Source organism: Lupinus angustifolius, chromosome LG12, assembly GCF_001865875.1.
Source record: "Lupinus angustifolius cultivar Tanjil chromosome LG12, LupAngTanjil_v1.0, whole genome shotgun sequence".
Lineage (NCBI taxonomy): Eukaryota > Viridiplantae > Streptophyta > Magnoliopsida > Fabales > Fabaceae > Lupinus > Lupinus angustifolius.
This window is the reverse complement of record NC_032020.1, coordinates 8,952,333-8,977,048: the sequence shown is the minus strand read 5'-3', so window position 1 is coordinate 8,977,048 and position 24,716 is coordinate 8,952,333. Positions and strand designations below refer to the sequence as shown.

Here is a 24,716-nt window from a genome sequence, read left to right as displayed (position 1 = left end):
GTATGGGTGTATTAAGGGTCTATATTGACTCAAAATTAAATTACGAATCCAACGGCGCGATCGGAATTCGACTCCGACTTACGGAACTCAAAAAGACACTTTTTGAGCCGTACTAGGCGGATTCGGCCCCGACAGTGGTCCAGAACCGACTATCTCCAAAAATTATCAAAATTTACCACAAAATTGGAAATAAAATTTCAAAAATAAAACTCAACTAGAGTTTTATCTAATTCCTTACCGAAAATTCCCAGAAATTCATTTTCGAATATATAATTAATAAAAATATTAGTAAAATCTTATAATTCAAAATCGTAAAATTCGCGGTGTTACAACATTCATATTTTTACGATATTAATTATTTATATTTTATATATTTTATTTTGGAGAATTAGAATATTTTTTGTATTGTGTTTACTTTATATTGTATTTTTTATTAGGATACTTTATATTTTAATTTTTTGTTTTATTATAATATTATAGAGATAATTAATATGTTAGTGGTTACATATGATTATATGGTTTTTTTGTCAAAATTAAAAAGTTAAGGATAAAATAAAAAATGAAATTACATTATGTATCTTTCTTTTATATATATATATAATATAGATATATATAATATAGATATAGATTATTATTATTACCCATTCAAATCTAAAAGCCACTTCCCCTGCTTTGTTTCAGCTATGACGGTTCCATTAAGCAAATACATTTGCACCAAAACCTTGGGTATTCAAGTTATTCTATGTGCCTGACATATTTATTTAAGCTCTTCTCATCTTGTTTTTTGTGTGTTAAACATTGATCAAAAATCAACAAGGTATTAGTCTAGTTGTATAATGCTATTAGATTATCAAAATAACTAAAATATAAATGTTCAATTTCTTAAAACAATATTTATTAGTAAGAACAATTACATACTCAAAAATATTAATTTTTTACCTAACAATTAAGGATACCAAAAAAACTCTTCACCGACATATTAATAAACCACAAGTCAAACTGTAAGGTTTGAAACGTGTGATTGGAGGACCTTTTTCACCCTCTTCTCTTCCTCTCTTCATTGTCAATGTTACATATGATCTCATAGCTTACCACTTCAATACCCAATTCGTGAAATGAAAATATTTATATAAGGTTTAAATACGTTTTTAATATTCATAAAATATTTCTCCTTCAAATTTAGTCAATGAAAACTCGGTTATTTTGATTATTCTCAATATCAATAGCTTCAATCAATTAAGTACTTATATAAGAGGGACTAAATTCAAAAGTTAAATACATTTTATGGGCCAAATCTAAAACATCAATACATTTTATGGGCCAAATCTAAAACATCAATACATTATATGGACCAAATCCAAAATGTCAACATATAATAATAGAAAACAAAAAATGGTACAAAGTAACGACATAGACTAAAATATAAATAAACTACCTTATAAGAACCAAATTAAAACCAAAATATATATTTTAAAGGGATTAAATTCAAAACTTCCCTTCAACTAAAAGCATATTTAAACTTTTTCTCTAATTTTACAGGTTTTATAACTATTCTTGCACTTAAAGGTTCAAGAATTATTATACAGTCTAGCAACCTGGGTCAGTACCTAATTCAGAGCAGGACTTAGTTTAAATATAAAAATAAAAAATCAATGTCTACAGATTCAGTAATCAATGTCTATAGGTTCAGTAATATTATTACATTTTTTATATTTTCGATATAATAAATATTGAGTTTATCGCACTAACAGTATAAAGTTTTTTACACGCACATCATCTGTTGTTGATTTATGTTACTTTTATTTGAGAGTCAATGATAATTAATAAATTAATGAGGAATGATTTGTTGATAATGTAAAAAACACATATATTATCAATGTATACATATTAAATCGATGAATATTTTCAATTTCAACTAGTGCTTTGAGAGCACAGCGCCCATATAATTTAGATTTATACAGACAAAAATATAAAAATTTATTATTGATATATTTAATTTTGGATGGATAAAAAGAATAAGATGAAAGATGAAAATATAATTTTTAAGAAAAAGTAACATAAGACAAATCAAAACTATACATGATCTAACATCTAATTCTATTTATAATAGTATAATTAAGTATAGATCAAATTTCTTTCATTTTTGTTTTCCTGATATCAATCTTTAGGATGGAGACATGGAGAAAGATAGAATATAAAAAATTTGAATTCATGACCAAAATTTTTATTAATTATTTCTTGAATTTTATATGATAAATACTTTATATTCCAACAATAAGTTTTTAGTTTCTACTCTTATTCTCAACCAGAATGCATGATGTTAAGAAAACTAAATATTCAATATTAATGACTCAATCAAATCAATAATTATATATTCCTAAGATTATAGGCTTGGGTCACAAGACGCCCTCTGAAATAAAGAAAACATCCGAAGGTGATCACAAATTAAAAAAACTGTGTAATATATTCGTATTATTATTTATTAGTGTAAATATTTATATAAAAATATTACATTATTAGTGTAAATATTATTAGTATAATATCTTTGATGAAGAAGCATTGTAAAGATCTTTTACACTATTAATATATCCATCTTTCATCTCTAAAAAATATCAAGTAGTAAGGTAATTATGGAGATAAACTATAATCTACATGTACTTTTATAAAATAAACTTCATGTTTACTAAATTTTGAGTGTAATATTTATTCACTATCATTATAAATTTTTATATATAGTTGATGTATTATTTACTATGCATTTATATTACTTTTTGAAGAGTTTAAACATGAATGATAGACGATACATTGACGATGGATAAAACTCGTAGAGAAAAACATGTATATATTGATGCATCATCTACCATTTATAATACTTCACTCCTGACATGCGACATCTCAGACTCATGAATATACTGAACGTGTCACTCACAAGCTTAAATACCTCATACAATATTTTATTCCTTACAAAGGAGAGCCATCTGCGACTCGAACCTGAGACTTCAGAGATAAATAGTCATTATGCAACTGAGTCGCTATCATTAAGCTAATGGTAGCGACTCAATTGCAAAGGCGCCTTTTTTGTATCACCTCATCCCTGACATGCAACCTCTCAGACCCATGAATACATCGAGCGTGTCACCCACAAACTTAAATACCCCTCAATATTTTATTCCTCACAAAGGGGGAGCTTTCCGCGACTCAAACCCGTGACCTCAGGGATAAATAATCACTATACAACTGAGTCGCTACCATTAAGCTCTAATGTCACGGATTCGAGTCACAGAAGACTCCCTTTTGTGGGGAATAAAATACTACAAAGATATTTAAGCTTATGAGTGACACGCTCAGTGTATTCATGAGCCTAAGAGGTCGCATGTGAGAGCTGAAGTGTTACACCATTCATATTTCGTTATCATTGACTTTGTAATAAAAATAATACAAATGAATGATATATTTATTATATATAAATATTTATATTGTCATGCATAGATGTTACATTCAAACTCATATATATGCACACCATGTATTTTGTTCCTCTTAAATCTTCACGATCTTTCAAATTATTAATTTGTATAATTAGTTGATTCTAGGTAATTGGAGTCATTGTAATTCAATTTAGTTTGTTGAGATTAATAAATGAGATGCAATTATGTCTTTGTTTGAAATCTATGTAGGTTTTCTAGCCAAGAGATGAAGTACTCTTTCAAGATGGAGAGATAAAATGAGTTTTGTTATTATCAATAAACATGAAAGAATATATACATCCACAATATAAGAATCTTATATAATGTCACTTTTTATCTATTATTTTATTTAATTATTTAAATGATAGATAATATACTAATTGTTTATCAATCTTCATAGTGTATATAATAACTCATTAATAAAATGATATCATAAAGTGTTAACTTTGCATAGGAAAATGTCAAAATGGCAAAGTTGAAGAGTTTTCAAAGGTTTATGAGAGCATATAGATTGCACACACTTCTAGATTGGGAATAAGATGACTTAACGAGGGGAAGGAAATTAAAAGTTAAAAGCATAAGCTATGAACACTTTCTACATTAAAACCACAAGGTTGAAGACTTCCAAATTCTTCAATTGACCACACCATTGGTTACATATTGTCCATGTTCTCCTTGAGACAAAAAGCTATGCATATCTTCTTGCCACTTACTGCTGGCGGATTCCGTGTGCTTTTACTTTTTCATCTCTCACTGAATGCTTTTTCTAATACAATTTTAGATGGATCATTTTATTTTTTAGAAAAGTAAAGGTTACCAATTAAAGAAACAAACATTGTTTTATACTCAATACATTAAAGTTACAACAAACTTTATTAATGGTCTATATAAATTGAACGATGTCAAATATTTTACTATAAATCAAGCTTACAAAATCTGCATACTTTCAATTTTTAGGTTAGTGGTTCCGAAACACACAGTATTTTGTTTTAGGCGTCACCTTGGTCGTGTCTCGTGTGGATCCCACTATAGAATTCAAAGAACCTTACGCGTTAACATGTTGTATGCTATTTTTAGCATATTTCGTACATTTTTTGGGTACATATTTAAGTAATTATATTAATATATAAAAGAAACTTATTGTTAAAGAAAATAAACTCAAACAACAATATAAAAAGAGGGATTTAAGGAATATTTCTTGAAGATTTTGTTGGGTGAATTTATACTTCTTATCACTCACAACTTCAGTTTTTTCAAATAATTTTGTTCCTTAATTCAAGAGTACAGCAATATGCTAAAAAATATTGTAATACGGAATTAACAGATGGCTTGAAAATTAATATCTATGTATATATCTGATAATATTATATCACTTTCTCATACTTAATATCATATTAACTTTAAAAATTGATATCATCATTTATATTATTTTTAATTAAATATTTTTATTTTCATATAAAATAAAATGCAAATCTATTTTATAGTATAAATATAATTGGTGATAAACATTGAAAAAATATCTAAAAATATGTAAAGAAGAGCCCAAATTTTAAGAACATAAACAAAAAAAAGTTATGTAATTTACTCGGTAAACAAATAATCTTTCTGTACAATTCAAAATCAAATTAAAATAATTTTGCAAGTAAAGTAGTTAAACATAAAAAAGTTATAATTCTAAGATCATAATCTATCATCTTAATAGATTATAATTTATGAAAAATTATAATATAAATAAATATAACCATAATCTAATTTCTTGGTATACCAAACATATTTAATAAGTGTCCTACTTTTTGTTGGTCTGAGTTATCTTTCGTATTGAGATGATAATCCTACTCAATGATCTGGATATAAATATTGAGTCAGATTCCTCTTCATTACTGAAGAGGCCAATTAATTAAAAATACATAAAAATGAAAAGATAATAATATTTTTATTCCTTTAACTTATATTGTTATTATATTTTTAACCTTAAAAATACATTAAAAATCTAATTGTCCTATCTATTAATAAAAATGAGTCTGACTCATAAATATTATGCAAGATAAAGCATTTTGTATCATGCATTTAACATAATTATGGGAATGTCTCATAGTTGAATAAGAGAGTGTTATATAGAAAGTATTGAGTGAAATAAATCTTACAAAAATAATAAAGTTCTCTCATGCACTCATATTTGTTTGCTAAGTCTATTGTTAAATGTTTGATGGACATAACTCGGTCCAATGTTTGTTTTCATCTATATTATATAGAAACGAATATATATATTAAAGTTAAAAATAGGCGAATGATAATAAAAATGAATATAAAAGTTGTTAAAAATAAGAGAAAAAGATATACGCATTACTAATGTATAAATTTTATATATTGTCATTACATCATCCATCATTTAGATTTAGTTATTATTGACTCTCCAAATTAAAAAATAATTACAAATAAATGGTAGATGATTTAATAATTGTATATAAATATTTACACTAATAAATAAATAAATATTATACTCTAAAAATAAAGTATATAAAAAGATGAAGAATACCTGATAAGTGAGAAATAAATGAGTATAATATTAAAAATGACTAGCAGTGTACCCGTGCACTTGCACGGTTCGCTTCTTTATTTATGCATAATGCAAATATAATATACATATACTTTATAATATCAATCAATCATGTATTGAATCATTATATTTTCCATTCATATAGGTGCAATATTAACATTGATTTTTGAGTGTATATGAAGAATATTGATAATTATAAATGTGTTTGTATAAGCATTTATTTGTTAAAGTGTGATTATAGAAAATATTTGATTCTTAAATAACTCAATAAATAAAATTCAAATTGTATTGGATAATATCTCACCTCTATATTCTCTATATAAAATTATAAATATAAGGAGTTATTTTTGCATCATATTTTTTGTGATTACGTTTATAAGTATCATATATAGTCATAAGGATTTTTTAACATATCTCTTAAATGCTTATGTTTTATTTTAGATTAATGTTCATTGTGTATAAATATTTGAATATATTTTTAGCATTCAAATATTGTATAATTCAATGTTATTTATTTGATTATGTTTTAGCAAATAATCATTGTAAGAAAATAACTCATAAATTAAAAACACACTAAGTTAGGATATGACAGATATTTTTTCTGATAAATTTAATCAAAATAATAAAAAGAGTCTAATAATTGATTTGTTATATTACTAATTAAAATACATATATTTTTCATGAATATATATACTATTGTTATCTTTTAATTAAATAATATAATGATAGTAATTAAATACATTTGACCCGTGCATTCGCATGGCTAAAAACACACAAGTTACCCATACATTCGCATTACTAAGAAAACACATGTTAACCATGTATTCGCATAGTTAAAACGCACATATTACTCATACATTCATATTATTAAGAATATACATCTTACTTGTGTATTTGCATGTTTAAGCACATAAGAAAAATAAATTGATAATTTGTAATTTGAATTTTCTACAATTATTATTAACATATAAAATATATAAAAAGTAGGAAGGAAAAAATGTGACGAGGAGGTGACATGTGACACGAAGGAAAAAAATGTAAGGAGAAATTGACATGTGGCATAAGGGAGTTTTTTTTATTATGTTGTTAATAGAGAAAAATTAAAATTCAAAGAATCTGAAATGTAATATTAAAATTTTGAAAAATGTCAAAAAACTTTGATGAGGTGAAAACGTACAATTATTCTTAGATTAATGATAAACATTAAATTATATAGATATATTAATGTAAAGAAATAATTTGAATTGAAAAATGATTTCAATTTATCTAATGTTCAATGACTATTACTTTTTAACATAACAAAACATAGATGTTGTAAACACTCAATTTTAGTGGGGTAGCGACATGAATCAATCACTAATTAATATTAAATTATTATTAGCATATAAAATATATAATATATAAAAAGTATGAAGAAAAATATGTGAGAATGAGATGACATGTGGCATGAAGGAAAAAATATAAGGGAAAATTGACATGTGACATGAGGGAAGGAGAAAGTGGCATGTGACACGAGGGAAGGAGAAAGTGACATGTGACATGAGAGAGTTTTTTTTGGAAAAATGGAAGGAGAAATTGACATGTGGCATAAGGGAGTTTTTTTTATTATGTTGTTAATAGAGAAAAATTAAAATTCAAAGAATCTGAACTGTAATATTAAAATTCAGTGCGAAAAATGTCAAAAAACTTTGATGATGTGGAAATGTACAATTATTCTTAGATTAATGGTAAACATTAAATTATATAGATAGATTAATGTAAAGAAATAATTTGAATGTGAAAAATGATTTCAATTTCATCTAATGTTCAATGACTATTACTTTTTAACATAACAAAACATAGATGTTGTAAACACTCAATTTTAGTGGGGTAGCGACATGAACCAGTCACTAATTAATATTAAATTATTATTAGCATATAAAATATATAATATATAAAAAGTAGGATGAAAAATATGTGAGGAGGAGGTGACATGTGTCATGAAGGAACTAGGAAAAAAAATATGTGAAGAAGAGGTGACATGTGGCACGAAGGAAAAAATGTAAGGAGAAAGTCACGTGTGACATGAGGGAAGGAAAAAGTGACATGTAGCATGAGGGAAGGAGAAAGTGACATGTGGCATGAGGGAAGGAGAAAATGACATGTGGCATGAGGGAAGGAGGTGACATGTGGCATGAAGGAAGTATGAAAAAAATATGTGAGGAAGAGGTGACATGTGGCATGAAGGAAAAAATGTAAGGAGAAAGTGAAGTGTGACATGAGGGAAGGAGAAAGTGACATTTGGCATGAGGGAAGGAGAAAGTGACATGTGGCATGAGGGAAGGAGAAAGTGACGTGTGACATGATGGAGTTTTTTTATTATATTGTTAATAGATATACAAATAACAGAGTAGTTGCATAAATTCATTAGATTTTAAAAGATCTTCATGATGTAAATGAACAATAAAACGACGGTCTATCATATATTCATCTTGCCTAAATGGTAATTTTATATAGTTTATATTTCAATTTTGTCCATGTAAACAAATTTAACATATATGCAATATTATGTGTGCATAAAGATGAGGTATTGTGAAATCAAATTGATAAACGTGTGTGGAGAAGATTATTTGTCATTTTTTGCAAGAATAAAGAGAATAAAGCATCTTTATTGATAAGTTATCTCATTCAGCCAGTAAAATTATGACACATGTCTCGTTCAATCATTTTTCATAAAAATATTTTTAAAACTAAACAAAATAGTATACATGTTATATTTTTATTGACTAAATGAAATAAATTATCTTCTGATATGAGAAGATATTTTATTCTCTTCTATAAAATAAGTCACATATCAATAAAGAATAGATAAAAGTGAAGAACATATGAGTGGCAAATGAATCTATAAAAAAAAAACTTAAGATTTTGGTTAAAATTTGATGGATGATCCAATTTGATTTTAATTTGACCAATAGGTTCATATTTCGGTAGTTATTAGGCTCCCCACATGACAGAAAAAATCACATATTCTCGATGATATCTTATTTTATGTTTGGGTCAATCAGATATTGTCACATAAATAAAATGAAATATTTTAAAAACAAAAGTTAACATTTTATATTATTTGTTAAAATCTGATTGATGAAGAAGGGAAATAAATGAAACACCATTAAAGAAATATAATCTCTCTCCTTGTGATAAATGAAGATCATTTATCCCATTTTTAGTATCTAATTTATGTTGCAATCCAACAAAAAATGCACCTAGTTAAAAAATCATAAAAATAAAAAATATTTTTTTTTATACTACTCAATAGAATATAATTGTCTTTGAATACAATAATTTTTTGGAAGATGTGAACCTTTATCCTTGCCATTAGTTAAATGTTCAATCAGACAAAAGTATATAGGGAGCAAATTCTCAGTGGAGGACTCACATATAGAATAAATTTCACAGGATGAATGAGTAAAACTGAAAAATATATTATTCCTATGTCTTAGGTACTATTTTTGAAATGGTAAACTTGATGTTTAAAGTATTCAAACGAAGAAATGGTACTCTCCACTTATTCGATTCAAAATTCCCCTATTACTAACGAGGACAATATTTGTCTGCTAAGTACAAGAATTATTTTTCTGCTAGGTACATGATAATTTGTCGGGTAACGAAGAAACAATATATGCATTCCTTATATTCTTTCCACATTTAAAAAAAAACTTTGGTCAAGTTTCAAAGTCACATAATTTAACTATGGCATAGAAAATTCAAATGTCAAGGACGATTCTTACCTTCTCACCCACCATCTCCATGTATAAATATACCACAACTTTGAGTCTTTAATATTCAACATACCAAACACCCAAAAGGCCAAAACAAACGCTTTGCTATTACCAACTTTTTTCTCTTTGCATTTTTTCTTGTATCTTTAAGATTACCAACAACATACAAAATATATTTCACCATGGTTTTTCCAAAACCAGCTTCTGAATCAGATCTCTTTAATCTGAACTCTAATGTTGCTTTTCCTTATGCCAGGAACTCTCTTCCTAGGTACGTAAATTCACATATATGTTTTTTTATCACCATCATCACTTTCTAAATTATATTATTGTTTTAAGTAATGTTACACATAAACGATGTTATATTTCTACAAATTATACTATTTGATTAAACTTCATCATCTCATCTTATTAAATACATACTTTTTTGTTATCTCACTTTATATAAGGTGATGTCAAATGTGCACAAAACATGAAATTATGCAAACGGTGTGCACTAATCTTATAAAAAAACATTTACACTTTTTCTTTCTTTATTGAATATATTTTTTAAGAAAAAACTTCTCTAAATAACATGAGAAACAAACTCACTTCATGAGATGAGAAAAAGATGTATGTAGTGAAATTGTAACAATTTTTTACACTATCATTATATCATTAACTATTCATTTTTAATCATCATTGATTCTTAAATCAAAAAAATAGAAATGAATAATGTATAGTATGTTGAATGTAATATAGAATGGTGGATAATCTTTACAACTGTCAACACATAAATACACGGTAGAATACTTTTCTTTCTTAATTGGTTTTGAGATGAAATATTAACTAATATTTTGTTTGTTAAGCAAGTAACTAAGCATTTATGTAATGCAGGTATAGCATGCCTGAGAGCTCTATGCCAAAGGAGGCTGCTTACCAAAACATACATGATGAGTTGCAACTTGATGCAAATCCAAAGCTGAACTTGGCTTCCTTTGTTACCACATCCATGGAGGAAGAATGCAACAAACTCATCATGGAATCCATCAACAAAAACTACGTTGACATGGATGAGTACCCTGTTACCACTGAGCTTCATGTTTGTACTTTCTGTCTTTCTGATCTTTTTCTCCTAGCTATAACACTTTACCTTCATACTTCATCTTAAAGGGGTAGTAGATATAACAAAATAAAACATTTTACACCTTATGGTAGTTATAATTATAGCATGAGTAATGTTATAAACTATAAAGAGTTGGAAAACTTTCCTTTAGTTGTTTGAAAGTTATAGTAAGCTGTTGAGAATACATGTTCCTCTAACATTAATCATACAAATGATTAGATTAACTAATAAGTGGTCATTTTATTTTATGATTTTTCATTTTAATTCGGAGGCTGTTGATTTGCCTTCATTTGGAAAGACATGACCTCAAAAAATTAGACTTTTTCTTCTCTTTTGGAATATGAAAGTGGTACTGTATGGTAGTGTTTTTTGCTGTTTAAGCACTTATTATTATTATTTAACTGTGTTCTACTTTTTGCTAACAGAATCGGTGTGTGAACATGATAGCAAGATTGTTCAACGCGAAAATTGGCGAAGATGAGAGCGCAATTGGAGCAGGAACAGTTGGATCGTCCGAGGCCATAATGCTAGCAGGACTTGCATTCAAGAAGAAATGGCAGAACAAACGCAAGGCTGAGGGCAAGCCCTATGATAAACCTAACATGGTCACTGGTGCTAATGTGCAGGTATTAATTCTAGTTCACATCAATAAACTATAGCATAACCATAACATAAAGTGATCAATTGTCACATATAGCACCCATTGAGACAATGGCATTATGTTTGAGCTTCCAAATTTTAATATTTTGACCAAAAAGTATTTCATAGGAAACAATTTGGCATAACAAAATTTTCCTTGACATTATTATGATTATAGTTGATGTTTATAATTTATGATAGTCAATTCAATTAAAGAGTATAATTAGGAGCCATTTATCACTAACATGTATTTTTTCATCATTTATATATTGTATTAGGTTTGTTGGGAGAAATTTGCAAGGTATTTTGAGGTGGAGTTGAGAGAAGTGAAGGTGAGTGAAGGCTACTATGTCATGGACCCTGCCAAAGCTGTTGAGATGGTAGATGAGAACACTATTTGTGTGGCTGCAATATTAGGCTCAACATATAATGGAGAATTTGAAGATGTCAAGCTCTTAAATGATCTGTTGCTAGAAAAAAACAAGCAAACTGGGTAAGTACTAATTAGCTTTCATCACCAACTTAAATATCTTATATACTTACTAACAATATGTTGGTCTAGTGGTGTAAGACCCCGCTAGATACTCAGGATGACCAAAAGGTCAAGGGTTCCATTCCTGAGAGCGACGCTAGTTGGAAGAGGCAACCATACACCCGAAATGGATTAGTTCCTTACCCAAAAAGGGTGAGGGATAGTAACAAAAAAAATATCTTATATACTGATTTGATTTTACTCGTGACATTATAGATGGGATACCCCTATTCATGTGGATGCTGCTAGTGGTGGCTTTATTGCTCCTTTCCTTTATCCAGAGCTAGAATGGGATTTTAGACTCCCATTGGTGAAGAGCATAAATGTTAGTGGCCACAAATATGGCCTTGTTTATGCTGGAATTGGTTGGGTTATATGGAGGACCAAGGAAGACTTGCCTGAAGACCTTGTCTTCCATATTAATTACCTTGGTGCTGACCAACCCACCTTCACTCTGAATTTTTCTAAAGGTCAGTAAAAACTATATTTATTGATCATTAGTAACTAACTTATATCATTATTCCGTCCTGCTCCAAAAGGACACGTCATGACCGGACAAGACTGATGGTTCTAGTCACTAGCATACTAAAATTAATTTGTCACTTGCAGGTTCTAGTCAGATTATTGCTCAATATTATCAGCTCATTCGCCTCGGCCAAGAGGTGAGGTTATAATTACATTATTAAGAGAGTAATTGCAAGTTTGTTTGATGGTTACAATGTTTAGCAAATAAATAAGCAATGTTCAATCATATCACCACAACTTATGTATAATTACATTTTACCAAGAAACAACTAGTATGTCAAATGAATTCTGTCATATCAAAATTTGCAAGATCCTCAAATATTTTTCCTAAGAAAAAAGTTGATAAACTTATATATGTAACATTTTATAATATCTTCTTATGTGACTTATATAATAGGGATACCGGAGTATAATGGAGAATTGCAGAGAAAATGCTAAGGTGCTAAGGGAAGGACTAGAGAAAACAGGATGTTTTAACATACTCTCAAAGGACAATGGTGTTCCTGTGGTAGCATTTTCTCTTAAGGACAGAAGTTGTCATGACGAGTTCAAGATATCGAGGATGTTGCGTCGCCACGGCTGGATCGTGCCTGCTTATCCAATGCCACCAGCCGCTCAGCACATCAACGTGCTCCGCGTGGTGGTTAGGGCTGAGTTTTCGCGCATACTTGCCGAACGCCTTGTGTTTGACATCACAAATGTGTTACATGAACTCGAAAAACATCCCCCTAAGTACAATGCTAAAATAACCAACATTGTTAAAGAAGAGAAGGCTATGGATGATGACAATGGTGTCAAGATGAGTGCATTGGATGCACATAGAGAAATCATTGCTCAAGAATCCAATAAGCGTCCGAAAATCTTGGCTGCATAGAGAGAACAGAGCCATGTCAATATATGGCAATTAAATAAGGAGGCTTAACTAAGATTTTCTAATTAACTTCAATAAAATAGAGCTTTAGTTCTATATACTTTATTTTTTGAACTAAAATTTTATGTGTATGAACTTACAGATTTTGTTTATGTAATTTTGATGTCAGATGCAATTTATGGTTGGCATTTATTAAATTTTCTGTCACTAAAATATAAGAGAGATTAATGTAAAGGTTAGTGTGAGGATGTTGTTATTTTAGTTTAAAGCTTCCTTTAACTTCAGTGAGGTGACTATGGTCTTGACTATTGATGATTGTATTAGAATTGAAGATGAACAAGTACCCAAAAATTATGGTCTATCCTTGAATGGACCTAGGGAATAATAATCATGTCACATATATATATCTCAATGGGGTGGATTAAACATAAAGGAAGCTTTAATAAACTAAAGTTAAAACCTTAATGTTGTGTGGATCAGATTATGAGAATATGTGCAACATTTGTGTGGTTTTATTTCCCATAAAAATTCTAGTTAGAAGAACTAACAATCTGACATATACATGACTAAATTAAATAAACAAAAAGATAAAGAACTGTTTTCCCATGCTTTTCTGATTGGTTTGTTTCGACATTGCACTGTCAAATGAATAAAAAGCATTAATAAAGTGAGATTGAGATCATCTGTCTCGAATGGTGTTTTATTTCATATCTCGAACCAATCAAAATATGACTTTTTGTTATTTGTTGGTTTTAAAAAATTTCTTTTATTCATGTGACAAAATGTAATAGACTTCGGACAAGGGAATGAAATACGATTGAAGACAGAAGAATGAAACACTGTTGGGACAAGTGATACTCTTCTTAATAAAATGTGCATTTTATCCTCCTCATAATAAAGCAAATGATTGCTCAAAATAACATTGTACCAATTAATGTTGGTTCAAGTGGTACATGCTTGATTCCCTTTAAGCAAAGTTTCGGGTTTGAGTCTTGTGGATGGAAAAAATGTCTGCTGGGAGAGTTAGGCCCACGTACTTGTGGATGTGTTCCTGTTGGGGATGTTTGAAATATGTTATTATATGAAGTCTCACATTGCCTAGAATTAGAATAGAGCAGGTGGGCCCACGAGTGTGCTAGAGTTTGTAATCCTTATTCTCTAATAATATTGTGGTAGCCGTTCAGCGCTCCCGGGGACGTAGCCACAATTGGCTAAACCCCGTTAACAAATTCTATTGTTTCTTCTCTTATATTTATTCTATGCCTTTATTTGATTGTTTTTTGCCAACGCTGCGCAACGATCGCTTCCGCTGCATCAACAATTGGTATAAGAGCCAATTGGTAGTTGACTCTTAGCCCATACGTCAGATAATGACTAAAGAGGGTGAAGGCGTGATGGCTAGACAAGGTGCGTCAAAGGTAATGACAAAGATAGAGTAGATGAGTTGAAGGAGAAGAAAACATGGCGGAATTGTAGTGTGTGCAATGTATGTGTTGATCCAGAACCCCATAAGTTCATGTATTGTGTTAGGATCAAGGTGAAGATAGAGATAGAGGTGCTGAGTTAGATGCTAGCAATATCTTTTTAGATGATGAGAGTTGGAGATGAGAAAGAGAATATCGTAATGGCGTATGTGAAATGTCATAGTGAAAGATACTAATTGTTAGCAGATCCATAAAAGCACAAGGGCGATGACTGACTTTGATGTAGGGTGTGACATGACATTGGCTTTGATGCAAGTTGTAACACGAACATTGATAGAGATGCAGAAGTGTGACATGGGCATTGGCTTGGATGCAAGGATGTGACACAAACATTGGTTAGCATTGACGCAAGGTGTGTGTTGTGGGTATACTCCTTATGGTGGAGTACGGTAGTTCTTTTGAACTAGGATTGTCGGAGTAGACAATGGTGGTAGTGGTTGAGGCTTTCCAAGGAAGCTCCAATATTCAGTTTGACTGAGTATTGAAGAGGACGATTGTTGGTGAACTTTTGTGTAGAGGTTCCAATATATCGAAAGATAGCAATAGGTGGCTAGGCGGCGTGTTCCATTTGATGGCGGTACGGGAAGCTGCACTACAAGTTTAGAGAGCTAGGCTCTTGGTAACATCGTCAAGGATACTCGAAAGGTCTATGCTGTAGGGGAGCAATTAAAGAGAATTAGACATTGAACAAGGTGGAGTCATATATTCGCTAAGGTGGAGATTCTTGTGTAGACTTCCTAATGAGCGAGATATTCGTCTATTTCAATGAAGGTAGAAATTGTTGGGGATGTTTGAAATATGTTATTATATGAAGTCTCACATTGCCTATAATTAGAATAGAGTATAATATCAATATTATATATTGGACTCAAGTCCTTTGTTATAATGTGCACCATTTATAAGCACGTAATAGAAACACCCCATGGGCAGGTGGGTCCATGGGTATGCTAGGGTTTGTAATCCTTATTCTCTAATAATATCTTGGTAGCTGCTCAATTGACTGAACTCCATTAACAAATTCTCTTGTTTCTTCTCTTATATTTATTCTATGTCTTTATTTGATACTCACATTTCCCGGCTCAAACATGATTACGTCTAATACAAGGATACTTGTGGGAAACAAAAAAAATAACATTAGTGTACAATTTTTCTTTTACCCTCCCGATTGCTTGATAATGGTTTTTTCTTCTAAAAAAATATGATTTTACTTCTTGGTCTATTCTTTTAAGTATTTTATCCTTTGAAAGATGTTTACCTAGATGAATTGGAATAATAGATTGAAAATTTGTACAGTAACCGGACATGCCTGCTTATATTTTTATATATAAACTTATTACAAATTTTTTTTAAATATGTAGATACTCAACTTTATAATTCATATTCATAATTTACTGAAAATTTACGTAAACGAACAACTTTAATTCTTTAACAAATTCAAAATATAAATTGCAAAACATATATTAATCTAAAAATATCACTTAACAAACGTAAAATATAAATAAATGACACAAGTTCATAACTCACCTACAAAACAAATAAATTTGGAGTTTTAACCTTTAACATCAAGAAGTCAAAGTTGTCTCATACTGATGTTCCATTTTTGCACCAAATCCTACATTCAGACTGTTTACTCAAAGATTACACAAATATCAGTGAGATTACACACCAAAGTTAGGAATGTGTAATCTACATATGCTTTGGAAGTATATGCATTGAAGTGTTGAAAAAGAGTTAGAAAAAGGGGTCACCGTGTAATGAGTTTTTTAAGTTTTTTTAAAAAAGAAAATGTGTATAAACCGGCTGGTTTAGTCAAATTCCGACCGGTTCACCGATTTTGATCGGTTTTAACTGATTTTCAACCAGTTTTGATACTTGTTCAAATCCGTACTTGACCGATTAGGAGTCTGGTTCGCTAGTTTTCCGGTCGAATCAACCGACACAATACAATTTTTATATCATTGATTTATAGATAGTTCATACATAATCCACCATTAATTTTATTAATTTTTAAAAAGTCAATAATAATTGAAAATGAATTATAAATAATTAAATAACAGTATATAAAACTCTTATACTTTTAATACATTTTTTACTATATATTTTAATTGGGATTCTTCTAAGAAGATTATAGTTTTACCAAGATTTGGCATATATATGTATATTTTGTGTGATTTCTAACTTTTTATCTCCTATTTTTTGGTTTCCTGTAATGATTTGATCAAGGATTCATGAGAAATATATTTTCTTATTTCCTATCCCATTGAAATTGAAATTACTAATTGTCCGATTTAATTTCAAGCAGAGTACTTTTAGTATACAAACCAATAAGCACAAATGTCATCTCAAGGGTATATGATATGATTGATAAACTGACTCTTCAATTTTTATCTCTTGGATCTCTTATTTTATTTATGGTTTTCATATTCCAATCTCATTTTGATGTCCATATTTATTAATATTTATATATGGGACAAGCATCCTTGTTTATTAAATATACCACCCTAACTAACCATCGATGAAGTGACAAATTATATGTTTTTAATGTCTTGTTGGAAGCAGGTAAATGAGCAAACAACATTTCTTCCCTCATTTTTACCTCAATTGGATGCCACTTATTTAACAATCAACTTTTCACAAAAACAAATTTTAATTGAGTTTTTAATTTCCTGGTCTAGTGATATAAAGTCTATTTAAATTTTTAGGATGACCAATAAGTTAAGAATTTGATTTTTATGAGCGACATTTATTAGGAGGAGCAGTCACGAACCCCAAAAGGATAAATGAAGATTACCTATCCCAAAATTTAGTGTTACATGATATACCAATCCTATCAAGAAGTGCCAACTAATTAAGAAAAAATCAAAAAATAGAAAACATTTTTTCTTATTACTTGTTATATATTGTAATTAGTTTGGGGCATAGAGACATGAATTTTTTGAAATATATAATACTTGTTTCTTCAGATGACCAAAAGTTCACAAATTCAATTTATAAGAGCTGTGATGAGATATTTTTGATAGTATACAAATTATTAACCATTTTAGTCTTTTTAAAAGGATACTTTAAGTTCTTATGAAAAAAATACTTAATCACTTTTCAAAAATGATACACAGTATATTAAAAACACAATGAACATCCCTGACTTGTACACGTTGTATTAATTATTATTATTAATAACGACCAGCGCATCACCACGTTAGATTTGATTCAATGTAATAAAACGACAAACCCCAATAGTAAATAAATTCATTGAAAAATAAAAATAAATAATTCAATTATTATCACAGAACAACAACAACAACTCTGTTTCTTTCTTTCTTCACCCTTCAATTTGAATATTGAAGGAGAAGAAGAAGAAGAACAAAGAAGCTTCCAATTTCATCATCAATGGTGATCAGAGACTTTATTCTCTTCTCAGAAACTCAATCTTCGAATTGGTGGCATGACATCGATGTTTCTCCTCTCTGGCAGGATCGAATCTTCCACATCCTCGCCGCCCTCTACGGCATCGTATCCGCCATCGCTTTCGTACGAACTCTCTCTTTCGATTCCTTATCGTAACTTTTAGGGTTTATGTAATTATTATTCATTATTTTGAATTGTAGGTTCAACTTGTTAGAATACAATTGAGAGTACCGGAATATGGTTGGACCACTCAGAAGGTCTTTCACTTTCTCAATTTTTTGGTCAATGGAGGTTTGTTTGTTATTTTTGTTTCTATTTTGTTCTTTATTGCTATTTTTTAGATTTGAATTTATTTGATGATTGCTTATACGACTAGTGATTAATGCTTGCTCTTTCCAATTTTTCAGTTCGATGCTCAGTTTTCATTTTCCGCCGTGATGTGCAGAAGTTACAGCCTGAGGTATTTAGTAGTTAGAATGGAATGAATCATTTCAGCTATTTTCATAATCATAGATATTAGATTTGATAATCTGATGGTGATAGTTATTGTTTGTAGATTGTTCAACATATGTTACTTGACTTGCCGAGTCTTGCTTTCTTTACCACTTACGCGCTTTTGGTACTTTTCTGGGCTGAGATTTATTACCAGGCAAGTTAATTTCATGGACTTATTCTTTAAATGATATCTATTTTGTTGTTTTGATGGCCTAATTAGTTACCACTTTGATGTTAATGTTTTACAGGCACGTGCTGTATCTACCGATGGACTAAGACCAAGTTTCTATACAATTAATGCTGTGGTTTATATTGTTCAGGTGAAAATTCTTGCCCAACCCCACTATTATAGTATTAACTTTAGTTAAATAAGGACACGGATCAGGAATCATGCTCATATCAGGAATCATACAGTTATTTTTTAGCTCATGTTTGCACTTAATTGCACATTCACTACTATAGACTACTGCTTGTTTTTATCTGTCAATATATTTCCTTTGAGTTTGATAGGTGCATTGCAATCACAAATTATGTCTGAAGCATTTTCCCATTTCATTCATCCTGGTTAAATCTACGTGACCTCCCATGAGTCTCTCATCACTTTGTAAGATGGATGAATGGTAATACACAATGCAACTTGTTGTATGATGTGTTAACATTGCCAACTCCCATCTTCTTGGAATTTGCCTTCCATTTGCTCTAACGTTCTCCTAGTTAACCAAAAGTCCTTTCAATCAAAACCTTATCAGCACAACTCCGTTTAGAATTGAATCCACTTAATTAATCATCTAGCACTATTATCATCCACACAAAAAAAGGTAAAAGAGCATTGGCACTAGCTCTTGGATGTATCTAGTAAGTATGTGCAATACCAATGTAAAAGTGTATGGACTCAAATTCGACCCTTGGTGCAAGCCGATTGCCACAGGAAAATATTTTGCTGCACTGTCATTAATTTGCACAGTAGTTGTTGCTCCAACATACATGTCCTTTATAACTATAACATATGCGATACTAGCTACTTTCTTCTCTAGAACTCTAAAAAATTCTCATGGCACCCTATCATATATTTTTAAATATGAAAGTAGACCTTTTCTAGGTCTTGCCTTACTTCTGTCGTTTCCCTTCAAACTCCAAAATAGTTATTTAGCCTCAACGATTGACATTCCTCTTATGCTACATGGATAAAAAACACTCCATTGGGCTCCTTCAAAGTTTGAAAATCATATTTTCAGTAAAATAATTTACTAACATGATTGTGCTAAAAGAGAATAATGACCTTATTTTGAAAAAATGGTATTTAAGTTAACCCAATTTCTGGTCATGTTTGAAATCTCTACTAGTGCATTATTTTAGGGTTGCTTTATTGTTTGTTTATATCATCTTGACCATAGAAAGTCCCCAAATCATGAGATTAGTCATTAGTATTGGTAGAAGAATATATTGGGTTTTTGTTGTATCCTGGGTATGATTAAGAAAATATGTTTAAAAGATTATCAAATGCCATTTTCCAGAGGAATGTTTCGTTTTCATGGAGTTTGTACATTTAAGTGTAAATGTTAAGGTTGTAAATAAGAAAATTTTGAATCACAACATTTGATTATGTGAGACTAAGTGAACTAGACTTACTACCTGCTATTTTTATTAGGAACCCACCGACTTTCTTTATAGGCATAAAAAATCTACCACCGTGGAAGGGATTGTAATTAAGTGAGGGCAGTTGTTAGGATCAATTACTGATATGTTAGAGGTTCTAACATTGCATGGCAATAGTGGAAGCGGTAGCCAAAGCTTGGCTGAAATCTTGTTTTAAATAGCTGCTACTCTCATGTCGAATAGTTTTGAATTATTGATTTAATTTCTTTTTATGTGCTTCAGATTGCATTGTGGTTGATATTATTGTGGAAACCTGTCAGTATGCTGGCCATCATGTCGAAGGTGTTCTTCGCAGGTTTGTCTGATTTAGACCTTTTGTTGTTCTTTAGTTAACTATCAGATTTTATTGAGATCATGATATGACTTCAAGAATATTTTTGTTTTTTTATGGTGCTTCAGGAGTCTCTTTGTTTGCAGCCCTTGGATTTCTTCTCTATGGTGGAAGGTAATTCTGTTTCAATTTTCAAATCCTTTTGATGTAATTTGAAATGAAATAAATTCATCCAGGTTACAGAATAATGCTCGATAAGTTACATACCACACAGAACAAGGAAATAACACTGAAGGAGCTAATTATGCAGCAGTACTGCTCACCCTTATGAACCTGTCAGAGATGGCTATAACATTGTAAACTCATGCAGAACACCCAGAAGCCAAAACTTAATATTTAGCATATTTAATGGCAAGGAGAACCCTTGAAAACAAGTTCATTTTTTTCAAACCAAGTTCATCAAAGTTGCATAAATCGCATGTTACATAAACAATTGTGCCTCTTTGTCTTTACCAAAACCTTTAACAGCTGTCAAGTAGAACACCCTTTTCTTGGCACGTGCCAACTGAGCCAGTTTTAAATTTAATGTTTAGATTAAATATTGAATGTTATCCATGTATTTACATAATAAATTATGTGAATAGTAATCTACACAGCCAGAAAAAAAAGCCAAACCTTAGTACAAGGGTGGTTGTTGAATGAAATGAAGTGATAGAGACTACTCAACCGTCCAAGAATAAACCAGCATGCCACACCATTTGAGCGAAAAAAGCAGGCTAAATCTGTGTTCTTGATTTTATTATGTGATACATCTCAGTTATCCTCATTACCCCATCCAATTTTGTATCTTTTCCGTGTGTTATTTGGTAGACTATTCTTGATGCTGCGGCGCTTTCCTGTTGAATCCAAAGGTCGCCGCAAGAAGCTGCAAGAGGTATGCAGCTTTACAAGGCTATTCTTACTAGATCCATCTGCTCTTCTTCTCCTCTCCTTTGCCCCCGAGTTAATCTACCTGTTCAATTGCAGGTTGGCTATGTAACTACCATATGCTTTTCATGTTTCCTTGTCAGATGTGTTATGGTTAGTCCTTTTTCCTTTATAAACCTCAGTGATCTTGTTGCTTGCTTTACATATTGAGTTTGATCATATTTTGTTGTCTCAGATGTGCTTTAATGCATTCGATAAAGCTGCAGACCTTGATGTTTTGGACCATCCCATTCTAAACTTCATATATTACTTGGTGGGTTTGTTTGTATTCCTATATTGTGCTGCTTCTATTCCTTTTTTCCCTACTATTGTTTATTGTTGTGCTGTTCAACTAATCATTTATGTATCTGGCTTTAAATTCTTAGTTTTTGCAATTTACTATATTCAACTTTTCTTTTCTAGCATGTGATTTGAGGTGATTCTTGATTATTGGTAAGATTGTTTTTTACCTGATACCTAAGTGGTAAGGGAGTTGGTGAATCAGATAATCAGGTCACTGTTGTTTCAGAAGTCTCTAACTCAATTGTTAGGGGAAACATAGTGATGCATTTTTCAAACGCCGATAGAAAATTCCCTCTTGAACAATAGCTATTGATTTTCTCATGTCCATTTGATACGAATTGAATCTTTGTTGTTAGATATCAATAATTGCAACTTTCCCTGTGCTGTTGGAAAATACGCCGGCACTAAAAAAGGGTGACCCAGTTCTTGACGCTCCCACTTAGTTGTTAATACTTTGCAATTTATCTCAAGCGTGTTTGTTCTTGTTATGCTTGTCCAAGGTCTCTGCACTATTACTGTCTTTACCCTTTTCACATTTTTTGGTGCAGTCGGTGGAAATATTGCCTTCTTCTTTGGTCCTTTTCATTTTGAGGAAGCTGCCACCCAAGCGTGGTATCACACAATATCACCCAATTCGCTGAAAAGCTTGAACACAGAGAAATGACTAAGGCGCCATTCATGCTTCTCTGTTTTCATGAATGTTTCTCACACTCCTATGATAATTTCCGGGGGACAGAGAATAGTCAGTATTTTCTATGTTTGAGTGACAATGCTAATATCATGGGATTCAAGGCTCTCCCTTTAGTTATGTTGATTTTGAAATGTGACATGTGGATTGTCGAACGTGCTGGACTGTGTTATATATGATATTTGCACTGTCTGTAAGAACATATATGGCTGTTTTTTGAGGTTGAGCGATTCAACACAATGAGCAACCATTTTGGGAGAATAGGACTCTGATATATTGTATTGTATAATAGTGTTTTACTGCTACGAGTTGGTTATATGTATTGTTCCTTTGATTTTCAGTCTGGTTCCACTTAATTACATCCAATTCTTTTACTTGCTCCTACCTTCATTTCTTCAGGGAACCTTAAATTTTGTCTTGGGGAAGGGCTTATGTTTACTTCCTCAGATTATATTCTATAACAGTAGAATTCCCAAGTTATAGAAGAAGCCGAAACATTAAAAATTCAGAACATGTTTGCAACAATCTTAGAGGATCAAAACTCAGGATTCATACATACTTGGGTGTATATGTTGGGATTTTATGAATCCATCAATTGAAAAACTGCTTTTTGTTTAAGGGATCATGAGGCTCTAGCTTGATCATCACTGTTGATGTGAATTTGTTACTTTAGGCTATAACCCTATCTTGAAAAGGTATTAGGATCTTTCAGCCAGTCAGTATCTGAATGTTTTTGGTTAGCTCATTGACAGAAGCAGAGTGGTAAGTTTGAATTATAGACCACAACCTGTAAAAACATGATGAAATTTCAAGAACGTTTATCACTGGAGAAATCTGTTTCAGAATTGTATTCTTGTGTGCATGTATATATTTACTGGGTTGGAGAATTGTGGCCAGCTGAAGAAAATGTGAGAAAAGTAGGGGAAAAAACAAATTTCTATCTTAAAGCATTTAAAGCATTAAAAGTTTTTATGAATACATTTTGTTTTAAAGGAAGAGATGAGAAAATAAAAAGTCAATGCACGGATCTAAGGATTATCAACAGAATTTAGCATGTATCCAACAATTTATATCAACTCTTATTGTAGAGACTTATTGTAGAGACCAAAGAGTGTGATTGGTCAGAAAAATTAAATTTAAATGATAATTTATTGCAATAGCTTAAACATCAATTTGATACTCTAAACATGAAAGTATCATCAAGTTACCCCTTCCTAGTTCCTAGGAAACAGTCACTAAAAAGTCTTGGAATTTTTAAATGACTATCACATTAGCCCTTTTAGAAACTTATTTGGTAGACATAAATCTTTCCAGGACTAAAACTTACATTATAAGGTGATAATTATAATTTTCTAGAGACTTATGTAATGACAATTTTCTTGTGAGTAAAAAACATTATATCTTGTAAGACTAATTTCATGTTTCACAGTATCTTTTTTACCAATCAAAGACTTCAACAAAAGGAATAAGCCACGTGATGTTTATTCTAACTAATTGAATACATACAAAAGCCATTTCCATCTCTCTTGTTCTTTGTTCTCTTTCTGCATCTATACAATTATTTTGTGCAAGAAAAAGATTATATATTAAAGAAGGTTGTTACATTCTATTAGACCATACTCTAATATTTACTAGTGCCAAGAGCTGACATGTTTAGCCCTCAATTTTGATGAGGGATATTGTTAAATAATTTTGTGGCAAGAATTCCAGATGAATTAGATGAGAGATCTTTTTTGAGTAAACTACCATTTTGGTCTATAATTTTATAGGTATCCGTCATTTTAGTCTATATATTTTATTTTAGTTCATTTGAAAATATTTATCACGTTCATCCAGACAAAAACGGCCATTATAATGTCTTAATATAAATTAAACATGTATTGTTACGTTTCGAGTATACTACCACTTTGGTCATTGAAAGTGTACGCTCATGTTTAAGATTATGAAAATTCCAGTTTAGTCTCTGACTTTGGTAGTAACTAAATCATCATCTTCTT

General features: G+C 30.6%; 2 protein-coding genes across 2 annotated transcripts; both read left to right on the top strand.

Annotated features, from left to right (window-relative positions):
• On the top strand, positions 9,798-13,758 carry LOC109361610 (glutamate decarboxylase 1-like). The gene is made up of 8 exons (XM_019607119.1): positions 9,798-9,886; positions 9,921-10,050; positions 10,656-10,860; positions 11,310-11,510; positions 11,802-12,016; positions 12,272-12,525; positions 12,665-12,717; positions 12,978-13,758. The coding sequence occupies exons 2-8, from the start codon at positions 9,962-9,964 to the stop codon at positions 13,452-13,454; spliced, it is 1,494 nt and encodes a 497-aa protein (XP_019462664.1). The 5' UTR covers positions 9,798-9,886; positions 9,921-9,961; the 3' UTR covers positions 13,455-13,758.
• Positions 18,188-23,078, top strand: LOC109362758 (protein TOM THREE HOMOLOG 1-like). The gene is made up of 11 exons (XM_019608773.1): positions 18,188-18,463; positions 18,541-18,631; positions 18,748-18,800; positions 18,897-18,989; positions 19,084-19,155; positions 20,714-20,786; positions 20,891-20,936; positions 21,633-21,696; positions 21,789-21,842; positions 21,925-22,002; positions 22,580-23,078. Exons 1-11 carry the CDS (start codon positions 18,323-18,325, stop codon positions 22,670-22,672), a joined length of 858 nt encoding a protein of 285 aa, XP_019464318.1. The 5' UTR covers positions 18,188-18,322; the 3' UTR covers positions 22,673-23,078.